This window comes from Puma concolor, chromosome B1 (assembly GCF_028749965.1).
Source record: "Puma concolor isolate L17-30 chromosome B1, mPumCon1.1.hap2, whole genome shotgun sequence".
Classification (NCBI taxonomy): Eukaryota; Metazoa; Chordata; class Mammalia; order Carnivora; family Felidae; genus Puma; species Puma concolor.
The window spans coordinates 202,516,939-202,532,439 of NC_141670.1; the positions used below are offsets into that span (position 1 = coordinate 202,516,939).

The window sequence follows — 15,501 nt, forward strand, 5'->3', positions numbered from 1 at the left end:
ATTGGATCCCTTCTTCAAACCACAGAAAATGAATGTGAAATTGGCTTTAAGATTTAAATGCAAATAAGAAACTTTAAAAATCTCTAGAAGGAACGGTGAGGGGAATTTTTAATGAAATCAGGGGAGAAAAGGATCTTTGAGACAAGAAACAAAAGGCATGTTCCAACAAAGCAGTGATGGGTGAAGTGGCCGTGAGTTGACCCCTGTTCCTCTGTGCTGGGCCTAGGTGTGGATGGAGGAGTGGACCCTGTCCACCGTGCTGCAGACGCACCTGCGAGATGGCCATGAGAGCATCGTCCACCAAGTCTTGGGCCGATTTGGTGGCCTCAGTGAAGAGTGAGTACAGCTTTCTGCAGGGTGGGGGCCTGTGTGATCCATGCTAGCTTCAGTGTTCTCATCTGCAAAGTGGACAAGTTAACCGTCCCCTGCCATTCTTACTGTGTGGTTTGGACACCAGCCAATCTGTAAATGTAAACGTGGAAGAGAGTGACAGGGTGCTACGGATAAAGGCGTGGAGTCAGAAATGTTCTGGGCTAATGACTTACCGTTTCTTGCCTCAATTTCCTCACCTATAAAATGGGCTAATCACACCTACTTTGTAGAGCTGTCTTTGATAGGAACATTTTAAACACTTTCTTTGGAGGTATAATTCACATACATTATTTTAAGTGTACAATTCAGTGATTTTTGGTAAATTGACAAGAGTTCTGCACCTATGACCATGATCAAAATTTAGAACGTTTCCATCACTTAAAAAAAAAAAAAAAAAACCTCTTTGTGCCCACTTTCCATCACTTTCAATTTATTAATAAATGTATATCCTAGTCTGTTTTTTCTGTAGCTATTAGTGTAATACCATATTTTCATCTTACTCTAAAATATTTATTTTTCCTTGTTTTCTATGAGAATAATTATTCTGATAAAACTATTTTTTCTAGTTGCCAGCCTTTTCCAGGAAACTAGTTTGTGTATACATCCAGAAGTAGGGGGATAACTATCTTATTGGATAATACAGGGGAAGGAGATGACAACACACGGGAAAATTCTGTGAGCCCTGCTAAGATAATAGGGAGCAACTGCAAGATTTGCCTAGCCTGAAAACCTGTGTCTTTTAAGTATACTAATATTTGGTCCATTTATATTTAATGTAAATCTTAATGCTGATATATTTGGATTTTTAATCTGTCACCTTACTATTTATTTTGTTTGTTCTCCCTGCTCTATGTTCCTTTCTCTCTCCTTTCTTGCCTTCCTTTGGATTAGGTGTTACTATTATTATTATTGTTATTATTAATCATTTTAATTTATCTCTCTTTTGGCATGTTAGTTATGTATTCTTTTACTGTGCTTTTAATGGTTAAACATTTTTAGATTTTTGCCAAAATCTGATGTACATTAATATATTCCTTCTTCTGGGCAGTGTGACACCTTAGAACACCTTAATTCCATTTATTCCTCCCTCATAGATTATGCTTTTCTTAGTGGGTATTTTACTTCTCTCTCTATTTTCAAGCCTGTGAGATATTATAATTATTGTTTTATGCAGTCAGTATTTCTTTTTTTTTTTAATGATTTATTTATTTTTGAGACAGAGACAGAGCATGAGCAGGGGAGGGGCAGAGAGAGAGGGAGACCCAGAATCCGAAGCAGGCTCCAGGCTCCAAGCTATCAGCACAGAGCCTGACGTGGGGCTCGAACTCACAAACTGCGAGATCATGACCTGAGCCAAACTTGGTCACCCAACCAACTGAGCCACCCAGGCACCCCAACAGTCAGTATTTCTTTAGATTTGCTCACATATTTACCATTTCAGTTGCTCTTGATTGTTTCCTGTGTCTTTATTTCAGATCTGCTGATGACAAATTCTCTTAGGTTTTGTTTGTCTGAAAAGGTCTATCTCATCTTCATTTTTGAGGAATGTTTTCAGTGGGTATAGAATCCTAATTTGGTTTTTCTTTTTCTAAATACTTTTAAAGATAATCTTTTGTCTTCTGATTTCAATAATTTCTGGCTGCTTTTAAGATTTCCTTTTGTTCTTTGGTTTTCATTGGTGTATTATGATACATCTAACCATGCATGTGGTTTTCCGGGCATTTCTTGTTTGTGTAATAAATCCATAGTGCTTCTTAAGCTTTCTCTGATTTGCAGTCTTTCATCAGTTTTTGAACATTCTCAGCCATTATATCTTTAAATATTCCTTTTGCCTGTTCTTTCCCTACTTTTCTGGGGCTCCGCTTCTACATTTTATTAGAACTTTTTGCCTTATCTCACATACATCTTACAGAGTGTCCTTTATTTATCATTCTTTTGTTCTCTGTGGTTCAGTTCTAGACACATATTTTGAGCTACCATCCCATCCATGGTCTCTTGAACAATGTCTTATCTGCTATTAAGTCCATCTACTGTTTTTCAGTTCTAGAATTTCCATTTGATTCTTTTCACAGCTTTCAGTTGTTTCTTGAAGCTCTTCACTTATTTATTACACATATTCATCATAATTGTTGTGAAGGTTTTGTCTGATTAGCCCAACAGCCACTATCTTTTGGGTATGTTTCTATTGTCTGTTTTTTCTCTTTATTTTTGGTCAGTTCGTATCTGTTTGCAAGTCTGATTATTTTCATCGGATGCTAGATGCTGTTGCTCAAAATTTAACATTTTGACAATTTAAGATAATTTTGATAAGAGATAACTTAAGATTTTGAATGATGGGATCTTCCTCCAGAGAGGATTTATCTTACTTCTAGCAGGGATTTCTCATAGCGGCAGGTCTGCTACCCCAGTTTTGAACTTAGTGGAATCAAAATTAAGCCTCTGTGAGGGATGATTCCTTACTCTTAGGACAAGAGCCCCCAGCTGAAAAGCCTGGAGTGTTTGCCTGGTCTCTCCTCCTTGGTAGGCTGACTGCCCCCACTCTGTTCAGCTTTTCAGGCTGTCAGAAAATACAAACGCTGGGCCTGTCTGGTAAACCATCATTTTTCACTTGAGTCATTGAGATGGGAACTCAGAAACAGCCCACAATTTCAGTTTGGGATGTGTTGGTTTGGAAAGTTAATATAAGAAATTCATGTGGATGTGTACTGAAGAAAGCTGCATAAATGCATCAGAAACTTGGGGCAGGATGTGATAAAGTTGAAAACACGAATCAAAGAACAAATGACTGAATATAGGTGAGAATACCCATGTCAAATGGAGAACAGGCAACATGAGATCGGATAATTCCAACCTCCCTCCTTCTGGAGGGGCTCCCTGTGGAGCATGATTACTTGAGGCATTTCTTGGTAGTTCAATGTATTAGGGTCGTCCAGAGACACAGAACCAACCAGAGAAATATATGTAGACCGAGAGGTCCCAAGATCTGCTGTTGGCAAGCTCCAGACCCAGGAGAGACCATGGTATATTTTCACTCCTGAGTCTGAAGGCTTGACACCCCAGAAGAGCTGGTATCTCAGTTCAAGTCCAAAGGCAGGAAAAAAAAAACCCAAACCCATGTTCTAGGCCAATGCAACCCACAGAAGGGTCAGCCTTTTCTGATCTTCAGGATTTCCACTGATTGGATGAGGCCCACCCACATTAGAAAGGGTGGTCTGCTTTACACAGCCCACTGATCCAAATGTTCATCTTATCCAGAAACACCCAGAATAATGTTTGGTTAGATGTCCAGGCGCCTTGTGAACATTCCAGCTGGCAAAGTTAACCGTCACCCTCAGTGAAGCCAACAGCACTGACTCCCAGCCCCCTGCCTGCTTTCCTCAAAGGTCCACGTGGTACATCCTACAGGGACACGACCTGCTGCTGCGCTCAGCCCTGCGGAGGCTGGCTCTCCGGGGCAGCGCCATCACCACCCTGACCCACATGAGACTTGCCGGGAAGAAGAGTCTTCTCCAGGAACTGCGTGAGCAGCACGCCCTTGAGCAGGGCTCCTCCCAGTGTCTGGACGAGCATCAGTGGCAGCTGCTCAGAGCCTTGGTAAGATCGGCATGTCGGGCCCTACCCGTCCCAGCCAGGCCGTGCCGGGTCCGGGTTCGGCCGTGTTTGCCGGAGCCCAAATCCCGCCACGCCTCTTATTGCAGGGGGGGTGGGATGATGGCAGCCTCCCGTGGGGGCGCCCCGTGTGCCCAAGGGCTTTAGTGCATGCCATATCGAGAATTGGGCTAAACATGCGGATGGAATCACAAAACAGATACGTACGGTCGCCATCAGGGTGCTGGGAGAAAGGGGCTTCTCTGTTTCAACAAATGGGAAGAAAGGATTTGGAAATTGCCAGGCTGGGATCTCAACCCAAGCAGGCTGACTGCAGGGCTCACGGAGTCACCCGAGCTATTGGAGCAGCTGGCGTTTTGACCATTAGTGGGGGACGAGCTCACAGTGACTTTCACTCTCCCCAGGAGCGTGCAGCGGGAAGCAGGCAGGACTGGCCCTCCTCCTTCTGACTCCCCTCCCCTCCTTCTCTAATTCCGATTCCCATAACGAAGGGCAGTCCCAGGACCCTGCCCTGGCTTCCATCATGTCCCGGACTGTGCTCAGACTCAGGTCTAGCTTCAGAACGTAGGTCTGCTGTGTGACTTTTACAAAGTTACTTAGTGTCTCTGAGCCTCTGTGTCCCCGTCACTCCTAGCGTTCAGGCCTCACAGTATTTTGGAAGAATGAGGAAGTTCTTGTACGTGTGAGGGGCCACAAGGGGGCAATGGGCACACCGTTGGTGCTCAATAAATGCTTGGGGGATTCTTGAACAGACGCCCCGGCTCACCCATTGTTGGCTTTGCGAGCCCAGAAGTCCCCACTTTCTGCCCCTTCTCAGTCCCTCCCCCACCCCTCCTGGGGCCCTGGGCTGGGCCAGCCCACATCCCAGTCCTGGCCCTGGCCGCGGCTTCTGTGCAGCGTGGGCTCCTCCCTCTCCTGTCCCTTCCAGGAGGCGCGAGTCGTGGAGGAGGCCAGCAGGCTGGAGGACGAGGCGCAGCAGATGCGGCTGCAGCTCCAGCAGCAGCTCCTGGCCGAGGCCCAGGAGGTGGGGCGGCTCCTGCAGGAGCACACGGAGAGAGCCATCGGGCAGGCCCTGCTGGCCCACGCGCGGAATGCGGCCACCAAGAGCCGGGCCAAGGACTGGGACGACTTCAAGGTGCGAGCCAACCCCCGGCCCCGGGGCCCCGGGAGGCAAGAGGGACTGGGGTGGGCTGGGCAGGCAGGGGGAAGGGTGTGGACGGGGCAGCAGCCTGGGACACCGGCCCCGCAGTGCCCTCTCCAGCAGCCTCGGGCCTGGCAGAAAGCACCTGGCTTCTCCGAGCCCCCTCTTCCTCCTCCACGAGCAGGAATCGCCTCCCCCATGGGACGGCGGCGTTTCCCGCCTGTAACGTTATTCTGAGCACTGGCCCGGCCCTTCCAGTAGCTCTGAGAGGGACGTGGGCTCAGCCAGAGCTGCCCGGCCGGTCAGTGGTGGACACAGGATCCAGAGACAGCCTCTGCCAGAGAGAGACAGGCATGAGCCTCTCCTGCCTCTGGCTGGACACGAGGCCTTGCAGAGTTGACCCTGACAGCTGAGTGCAGCTAAAACCAGCTCGGCTTGGGTGGGCGGGGGTGTCCTGCTTGAACCGACCCCGACCACGAGCCCTAGGGAGAAAGATGACAGCGGTGTGCTCGTAAGTCTACCTGAGTGCCTCGCCGGCCGCGTCTCAGCAGGCTCTGGCCACAACCTTGCCCAGAAAGGATCCTTTCCTTCCCTTTGTTCAGATGGGAAAACTGAGGTTTATCACGGGCAAAGGACATGGTTAAAGACTCCCAGGCTTAGGAAGTGGCCGAGTGGGACTGGACCCCAGTCTTCCCCGCACAGCGTGGACACATTCTGCCTCCCCTGGGCTGCCTCCCGGGCTCAGACCATAAGGAAAGGCAAGAAACCTCCGCTTGCTACAGACACCGTACTTATATGCACAGCAAAGAGAGGGGACCCACGTTGCTGAGACATCCCCCCTCGTTCCAGATAGCTCATGTCTGCTGCCCGCCATCCAGACATCAGGGCCGGGCCTGGTTTGTGGTGTTGGGAAGGGTCACCTCCTTTCCCTAAAAGTCTACAGCTCCTCCCCGATAGATGCTCGGGGCACGAAATTGCAGTGAAACGTGAACATGGCGTCCCTTCCCAAAGGGAGCCTGAGTCAGGATAGGGGAGGAGTGCTCCCCACACACACCGCTACGAGAAAGAACAGGTGTTCGGTTTCTGGAAGAATGTCCCAGTCGCGGGGCTTCTTGGTGCCAAGCCCCGTGGCAGGTGCTGGGCTGGCGAGCCAGGCAGGCAAGCGCTCTCCGTGGGACTTGCATCGGCCGGACACAGAGGGGAATGAACAGCGCCCCCCTGTGGCAGGAAGACAGGAGGACAGAGGCCTGATAGTGCCCGTGGCTCGGCTGACTTGGGAGGGAGGTGGAGAAGAGGGGCTTCCTGTCTCCAGGCTCCGGCTCCGGCTCTGGCTCCGTGAGCTAAATGAAAGCGAAGGAAGGGCGCAGCCATCGGAGGCAGTTCCTGCAGAAAGTTCGAGGCCAGGTCCGGGGGCCTTGGAGGCATGGAGTCGGAACCCCTCCGTGGGGGTGCTGAGGTCAGCAGAGGGGAGGGGAAGAGGGCACCGGCTCTGTGAGCGATGAGCGGGGTCGTGGGAGCTCCAGGCGGCTCAGACCGGCTCCGCCACCCGCTCCGCCTCCCCCGCCTTCACGCACCCCTGCACGTCTCCCACCGCGCCATAACATAGCGCAGCTCCAGGAACGTAACGTAACCAACCGCGCAGCAGTTGCTCAGCAGTAAGTGGGTATTTTTTCTTGCCCAAAGCCTGGAACCATCTGATAGATGTTTGTTGAGACGGGGGGCCTCTGGCGTCTGACTTCTCTGACCTTTCACTTCCTATCATCTTGGGAAGTGAAGGGCGGTGACTTTGCCAGGGCACGGCCAGCATGTGCCTGATGGTGGGGCATCTCAGCCTCCACTTTGGGTCTGAAGGTGTATTGCTTAAGATTGCCTGTTTCTGCAGGTAACAAAAAGACATACTCAAATGGCAAATAAATGGACGTTGTTCAGCCCACATTACAAGAAATGTGCAAGTAGGTGGTTCTAGGCTGGCACAGAGGCTGCGAGCAAGGACCGGGCTCTTTCTTCCTGATCCACCATTCTTGACGTTAGTTCGCTCCCTCGTAGTCTCAAAATGGCCACTGCCTTTCCAGACGTCAGATCTGCATTCCAGGCAGAAAAAAGAAGACCGCAAAATCTTTCACCCATATCCTAAGCTTTGCCTTAATGTTTGTAAAGGGAAGGTCTCCCAACAGATTTTTTTTTTAATGTTTTTATTTTATTTTGGAGACAGAGAGAGAGATAGAGTGTGAGTGGGGGAGGGGCTGAGAGAGAGGGAGACACACAAAGGATCCGAAGCAGGCTCCAGGCTCCGAGCTGTCAGCACAGACCCCGACCGGGGCTGGAACCCATGAACCGTGAGATCATGACCTGAGCCGAAGTCGGACGCTCAGCCGACTGAGCCACCCAGGTGCCCCCCCCCCCGACAGATTTTCCCTAACACTGGGTCTCGCTGGCCAGAACCAGTCATACGGCCATCCCCAGAGCATCCCTGACCAAGGACATAAGATCACCGAGACAGGCTTAAGCCACCCACCCACCCATGCTCTGCCCGCTGCCCCACCAGTCAAGGTCGGGCGTGGTAGAAGCTAAGAACCAGGACGTGGGTGGGGGACCGCGTGTGACTTTGCTGTGTCTTCCCCCTCCTGCCGCAGAGAGTGCTGACGGAGGCGGCCGTGGAGAGCGTCTACGTGACCAGTGCCGGCGTCGGCCGGCTCGTGCAGGCATATTACCAGCACATCGGGAGGGTCATGCAGGACCACGAGGAGAGAAGGCTGCAACTCCTGAAGACCCTGCAGGGTAACAGCCCCCTTCTCAGGGAAGCCCCGCACACAGCAGGCCAGATGTGCTCCTGCTTTGGGACGCAATGGCACGTCAGACCTTCCGAACGTTACTGGGGCGGTTTGGTTGATTGATTGATTGCCTGCTCCCTCCCCCTAAAATAGGCTTTTAAAAAGCCACCTAGAGGACCATACGGTATAAGAGGATTTTTGAAAAGTAGATGAATCAGGGGGCACCTGGGGGGCTCAGTCGGTTAAGCGTCCAGCTTTGACTCGGGTCATGATCTCACGGTTCATGGGTTCGAGCCCCGCATTGGGCTCTCTGCTGACAGCTCAGAGCCTGGAGCCTGCTTCGGATCCTGTGTCTCCCCCTCTCTCTGCCCCTCCCCTGCTTGTGCTCTGTCTCTCTCTCAAAAATAAATAAAAAAACGTTAAAAAAAAATTTTTTTTTTTAAAAAGTAGATGAATCAGGACAAGGATAGGACAGTGAGATGGGGTTCAGGTGAGGTCATGATCTGGGACATAGGCCATCAGATCCCTACCTAATGGTGACACGGTTTTGACTCTGGGCTTCCTAGTGGCCAAAGGGATGGGAACTTCATCAGTTACAGCTGTGCAGTGACAGCGAGTGAGAACAGGTCAGTAGCCCTGATGTTCCTAAGACCCAGAGAGTTTCCCCCACGTGCCCTCACAAGAGGCCACCCGGGTGACAGAATGGACAACATCCACAAAGCCAGCAACAATATGTGTATAATAATAGACACAAGCCAGTTTCCTCGAGGCCTCTGCTTGTAACGTCCCTCCCTGCATCCGGGGCTTAAGAACAGCATAGAACCCCACGTTCTTAGATGGGTTTTGCCTGGATTTCCCAGAGCTGGAACCGATTCCTCGACCAACGATGGGCAGCAGGTCCTGGGTGCAGTCTTCTGGGAATATCATTCCCCTCAGTAAGCACAGCAGGTGCCTTTTCTTCCCCTGTCCTGGGGACTTTGAATCCCAGACTCAAAGTAAAATCTGGACACCTGCCTGGAAATCTGCCCCAATGACTCCAGATGGTCTCCGTTAGCAGGAGACAGACAGATGGTCACTGCAGGGCGTTCGGGAGCCGGGGCCTTCCCTTCCCTCTCTAGGCCTCGGTTTCCCCATCTGTGAGGCTAGGGTTGGGCTCACCCTCCACGCATCCTCTCAGCTCAGATTTCCTGTTTCCCTGACACCCTGGCTCTCATGCGAGGATTTCCCAGGAAATACATTGAAATGATGCACCTTAGCTGACCACATAAGCTCCTTCTGCTTCGTTCAGTGCTCTTTTTGTTTTTTTTAAAGAGTCCTAGAATGCCACATCCCCAGAGATCACCCAGGTTAGAGACCATCCAGGTTAAACCTGTGTGTTCTAGAAAGTTCCGGCCCAACCGGACTTCCCGGCTGCCTGGAAAGCACCCACATGGGAGCGGCCGGCTGCACACCCACAGCACCGCCTGTTGAACGCTTTGTTCCTTCTGCTCTGAATTTTTACCCGTGACGGCCTCTCTGCAGTGGAACCTTTCTTCTTCTCCACCCTTGCTCCTGGCACTCTCAAGAAAGTGGGGTCTGAGCAGTTGCAGGGAGAGCAGGGGTCACCTTCCTCCGGGGGCGCAGGGTCCTTGACGGAAGCCTCGCTTTCTCACGCACGCGGAGCCTTTCCCAGGGGCAGTGCAGGTGCTGCGTAAGTGGCCCACGATTTGAGAGCGCGTCTCCTGCCAATCTCTGTGCCCGGCCCCACCCCAGACCTGGCTCAGAGGCCAGCCCCAAGCATGCCCCTTGACCTTGTGTGCTAAATGGTCTAGGTGAGAGAACGGAGAATTACAAGCTGCGGACAAAGCAGGGATTCGGAGACCCTTCGCCGGGGAGCAAGGCGGTGAATGGATCTGGCGAAGCCTGCACGGCCGTCCACCAGAGGTGAGCTCGCCCCCTCTGTCCTGTGCGCCCTCCTCTCCTCCCACGTGTCTGCTCCGCGCACTCGGCGTCCGATGGTGCGTGCACGTGGCTGCCAGAGTGGAGGCCCCCGTGCCTCGGTCGGGCTCCCTGCTCGACACGCGACCCCCAGGACGGGGCCTGGCACACGGGAACGAGTGAGTCCGGGTGGGGTGGGATCCCCCCGTGCACGGGGGCCGGGAGCAGGCTCTTCACCCTGGAAGTGACCCCAGAAAGCACCGTGAGGGAGCAGGGAGGTGAGGCCCCCAGCTGCTTCCCGCTGCTGGCATGACAACAGCCAGCTACGTGGCCCACGCTTCTGCGGGCCTGAGGTCCCCGCGGCGGGTGCTGGCTTTGTGGGTCTCCCACGGCCCAGCTCGGGATGTCGGCCTGGTGGGCTCTTGACGAGGCTCTGGGGAGAATCTTCCCAGGTTTGCCCAGGTCGCCGGCACAATGCGGGTCTCTGTAGAACTGAGGTCCTCTTGCTTTGTGGCTGTTGGCTGGGGGCCACCCGGCCTCTAGAGGCCTCTCTTTGGTCCTCACTCGTGGTCCCTGCGTCTCGATGCTTGAAGTCCTCTGCCTTCCTCTTCCGCCTCATCTCTGTGACTCCATTTGGAGAAACTTCTCTGCTTGTAAGCGTTGTGGTGATTGAGACCCACTGGATAGTCCAGGAGAATCTCCAGATCCTAAAGTCGATAACCCTAACCCAGCCTGCAGAGACCCGGCTACCACGTACTGTAACATCTTCACGGGTCCAGGGATTAGGGCAAGGCCACCTGTAGGGGCACTGTGTGGCCTACTGCAATGGAGAAGAAGCAAACCAACCCTGTGGCCGTGCAGCCTGCCCACGGCAACTGAGGCCCAATCCCGCTCTGGACCTTCTGGGAGATGGTATAAAATTCAACTTCCAATTATGTCAACAAGGGGTGCAAAAGATAGGGGATTTGTCTGCCAAGCCCTGTTCTGCACGGGTTGAGGGTCTGCCCTGGGGGTGTTATGTCACCAGTACTTCCGGCCCCTGAGCTGGCCAGACACACCCCTGTGGCCAGAGAAGGCACTGAGACACAGACACAGACACAGGTGTTTGGCGGAAGAAGCCACTGGCCTGTGTGGAAACCGTCCACCCAAGTGTGGACAGCCGCCCGGCACGCCCCTGTAAGTACCGACTCTTGGCTGGGCCCCGAGCTAGCCACTGGGGACAGTGCCTGTCACCCCAGAGCTCACAGCCTGGAGGGAGAGACGGACAGCGGAACAGCAATAAATCTGTGCGGGTGCTCTCATGGGGGAGGGGAGGGGCGCTGAAGGACGACAGGTGACGGTCCCTTGTCTAGGCAGAGGCGTCCCGGCGGCTGGAAGCAGCAGACAGCCACGGCCCTGCAGGATGGAGGCGTGGGCTCCGTGCGTGGCCTCCGAGTAGATTCCAGCCCCTCATTGGACGGCTGGAAACAAGAACCACAGGGTCCCCTGGGTCGGACTGAGTCCCGCACACGCTGTCCATAAATCCTCCGACGGCCGTTGGCAGTGGTCAGGAAACGTCCTGCCATCACGCGCCTAGGTGCCACCTGGCCCTGACGGTCGGCTATCCACCTGACTCGGGCCCGGCAGCTCTCAGACGTGGGGGGGCATCATCTCACTTGGTTCTCCTGCCGAACGTGCAGATGCCAGGCCCCACACCTGGACACTCAGGCTCGGGGGCTGTGCGGGGGGACCGAGGAATCTGAGCTGTTACCCCACTCCTCCTCTCCAGGGATTCTGATGGATGGAGCCCAAGGGCTTCAACTGGACCCCAGTGACCCAAGAGGAGGGGCCTCAGCCGCCCCCAGTCCGACCTCCCCGCCAGGTTTACGGGAGATGGAAGCAAAGCCCCGTGGGGGTGCGGGTGCGTGACCGACTCTCGCTGTGACTTAGAGGCTCGTACGTGGCTGTTGGTGCCCTTTCCTTTGTGCCCGTCCGCTCGCAGTTTCTGGTGAAAGTCCGCCAGGGCTCCTGGGGACAGAGCCGTGTAGCGAGAACGGATCGTTGATTTAAAAGAACGTTACGAGACTAAGCGCATGAAAGCAATTCTCTGTCCAAGGGCGAACTCCACACTGCATCCCCGGGGAGCAGTGGGATTGTGGGAGAGCCCGGGGGTGCCAGGTGACGCGGCGGTGGACTGGCCACACGCGGGCTAGGTCCCTTCACGCCCCGAGCCTCAGGCTCCCCATCTGTGAAGTGGGGGGACGGTAGCTCCTGGCTCACAGGGCGTTACCGTCAGGACCCACAGAGAGTGCGGCGCCCACGGCAGGGCCGGCCCGCGGCCAGAGCCCCACGCCTGATGTCCTTCACCACCAGCACAATTGTCACTGCTGTTCCTTCTGCACGGTGCGCAGTACGGCTTGAAACAGTTGTGCAGTCGGGACTCTTTCAGGAGGGATGTTTTTTTTAAACACCCACTTCCATAATCAAATAGGAGTCCAAAAGGAAGGGATTTATGACCCGTCCAGGTGACTCAGATCCTACAGTAGGGCATCCTCTCCTTCCGGAAGGTCCAGAGGATCAGCAGTGCCGAAGAGGGTCATGCTCGGGCCAGAGCACCACATGGCTGTCCCTCCGCAGGCAGGATTGTCTGGCGCATGGCCTCTCGGCCGCTCTCTAGTCTCACTCCCGGCTTAGAGCTGTGGCCTCTGGCCTCCCGTCTTGTCCTGTGTCTACGTGTAGCCAGGGCATCGTGTAAACACAGGCGGCTGTGTCTCAGTCCCCCCTGGACCCTTTCGTGGATCTCCGGGCCGGGCAGGGGGAAGCCCCACTCCGACCCCACCTCCGGATAGAGTTCTCACTGCCTGGCAGGCCCATTAGCCAAGTCCATGGTGGGGAGCGGACAGGCAGTCAGGGTGGCAGCCGAGAGTGACCAGGACTGTTGGCAGAACGGGTACAGGACAGGCTGCTCACAGCAAGAAGCCGCCTGGCCGCTGAATGGGGGCCCTTAGGAGATTTGTGCATGTCCTCATCCCTGGAGCCTGTGCGTGTGACCTGTGTGTGCGTGTCCTAATCCCTGGAGCCTGTGCGTGTGACCTGTGTGTGCGTGTCCTAATCCCTGGAGCCCGTGCGCGTGACCTATGTAGAGGAAAGATCTCTGCAGATGTCATTAAGTGAAAGATCTTGAGAAGAGATCATGCTGGATTATTCCAGCGGGCCCCAAATCCAAGGGCAGGTGGGGTGGAGGGAGATTTGGTCACACACAGAGAAGCCCACGTGAAGACAGAAGCAGGAATGGGAACGGTGCGGACGTATGCCAGGGATCACCGGGAGCCGCCCGGAGCTGGGACAGGCAGGGAGTGGGCTCTCCTCTAGAACCTTTGGAGGGAAAGAAACCCCGCTGACCCCTTGATCGAAACCTTCTGGCCTCCAGAGCCGTGAGAGAATAGATTTCTGTTGTCTTAAGCGGCCCCTCCCCCGCCTCAGCTTGTGGTCCTTTGTTAGAGCAGCTCCAGGAAACCAATGCAGCCTCCTCGAGGGTGTGGGGGAGGCTGTACTGTAGAGCACTGACCTCATCTGTATCAATTATTCGTTCCGCATCTATCCTCTACCCGAGTTCAAAGTGGAGCTTCGTGAAGTCAGGGACTGTGAGTCTCTTGTTCGCACCTGTATCTTCAAAACACAGGACAGCACCTGGCAGGCCAGAGATGTTCTTATGTATAAATGAAGTTGTACACGGATGGATGGATGAGTGATGGGGTTTTGGAGGACGAATAGGAGTTTGCCAGGCAACTACAAAGAAGAGGGGAAAGCTATGACTGGCAGACAGAGGAGCATGAAGCAAAAGCAAGGTGCAATTCTGTGCCTGCAGGTAAACTCCGTGAACAGCTCCCTGTTGACACTAAACGTGGCTTCTGCAGATGTAGGAACTCACAGAAGATTGGAAAGAAAGAGGCAAAGGGCCGTTAGGAAAACAAGGGGGATGAGATGGGATGTTCCTGTTTGCTGAGGGTCTGAGGAAGGTCAGCCAAGGAAGGAGGGGATTCAGGGTAGGGGGGAGGCAAGGTGAAAGCAAGCGGGGGCCATCTCCCGGTCAGGGACCCTGCTGCCGCCCCCGCTCGGAGCTGTGCCACCCAGAGTAACGGGCCCCCGTCTTCAGGGGGGCCCCAATCGTCTCCCCGCCATTGACCCAGAGGAGAAGTGAGCTCTTCCCTGCACGTGGCTCGGATGCTGCAGGCTAGGAGATGAGCATCCCGTTGCACGTTTTCCGTAAGGATGGGTAGCTGGTGGGTCTCTGGCCCTTTCAGGGGAATGCGCCCCCACCCCTGGGTCGAGATGATTTTCATGCCGTTCAGTCACTGGGCAGCTGCGGGACCCCAGGGATGCCCCCGCCCCCTCTGAGCGCCTCCTGCCCTGAGTGTTCTACCCTTTGTCCTGCTCATATTGCTGAGGACCCAGCGGGACCGAACGAAAAACGCGCACGCGGGATTCTGCAAAGTCGCGAGCGTGACTCACGTTTATGATGAGTCAGCCCCCCCCCCCCCCCCAGGTGGAGGGACTCCAGCTGCGGCCGCTGTCACAGGCCGTGCAGCCACCGTAAATCCTGCCGGCCAAGGCCATTCCTCTCTCTGGGCTCCACGGGCCCAAGGACGGCTTCCGCTCCCCAGTTCCCACGACTCAGCAGCCTCCGGGGGCACGTCTGTGCTGGGTGTCTGATTAACCCGCCGCCGGCTGGGGCGGGGCTGATGGCCTTCGTTCCTTCTGCCAGGATGGCAGCACAGCAGAAAAAGTTTCTGGCCCAGTTCACCGTGCACCAGCGGATCCGCCTGGATGCTTGGAAGCAGAAGGCAAGGGCTATGGATCATCTGGAAGCCCAGCTTGAGACCCAGCTACAGGTACGAGTGTCAGAAAAGCGCCTTCACGGAGCGGGCCGGGGTTTAGGGAGGAAGAGGAGCAGCAAAAGGCCACTCTCGTGACCACAGGTCGCGGCCAAAAGACCTTGGCCCTGGCTGAGTCTCGCTGGCTGACGGCTTGGCCGTGAGCCTTGGGGGCGGGCAGCGGCTGTGCTGATTCCCGAGCAGCTTCGGGGGGCCAGGCCCTGTGCTCCGATCATCTCCCCGCCGTTGAGCCGGAGGAGAAGTGAGCTCTTCCCTGCACGTGGCTCGCCATCACGTGGGCCTCTCAGGGTCACGAAGGCAGTGCGGCTGGTGACCGAGGCCTGCACTTTCCCTGGGACACACGGGCAGCTCGGCCCTTGTGAAATGAAGTGGGTAGCTCATCACGGGGAAGTCTCATAAAGTGCGGTTATGAAAACAAAGTGGCGGGGCACCTGGGTGGCTCAGTCGGTTGAGCGTCCGACTTTGGCTCAGGTCACGATCTCACGGTTCGTGGGTTCGAGCCCCTTGTCGGGCCCTGTGCTGACAGCTCGGAGCCTGGAGCTGCTTCGGATTCTGTGTCTCCCTCTCTGCTCCTCCCCTGCTCACGCTCTGTCTCTATCAAAAATAAATAAACATTAAAAACGAAAATAGGGGCGTCTGGGTGGCTCAGTCAGTTGAGCGTCCAGCTTCGGCTCAGGTCATGATCTCGTGGTTCGTGAGTTCAAGCCCCGCATGGGGCTGTGTACTGACAGCTCAGAGCCTGGAGCCTGCTTCGGATTCTGTGTCTCCCTCCTCTCTGCCCCTAACCCACTCTCATTCTGTCTCTGTCTCTCTCAAA

The 15,501-nt window shown here is 54.6% G+C and overlaps 1 protein-coding gene across 6 annotated transcripts in view; it reads left to right on the forward strand.

The window, feature by feature from the left end:
- EVC (EvC ciliary complex subunit 1) overlaps positions 1-15,501 on the forward strand; it is a 73,913-nt gene that overhangs the window by 55,812 nt on the left and 2,600 nt on the right. For all 6 annotated transcript variants that reach the window (XM_025921645.2, XM_086705479.1, XM_086705480.1 and 3 more), the window contains 6 exons: positions 227-336; positions 3,756-3,966; positions 4,910-5,116; positions 7,756-7,900; positions 9,705-9,816; positions 14,555-14,681. In XM_025921645.2, the coding sequence (XP_025777430.2) occupies positions 227-336; positions 3,756-3,966; positions 4,910-5,116; positions 7,756-7,900; positions 9,705-9,816; positions 14,555-14,681 (912 nt within the window). The remainder of the gene's footprint in view (positions 1-226; positions 337-3,755; positions 3,967-4,909; positions 5,117-7,755; positions 7,901-9,704; positions 9,817-14,554; positions 14,682-15,501) is intronic.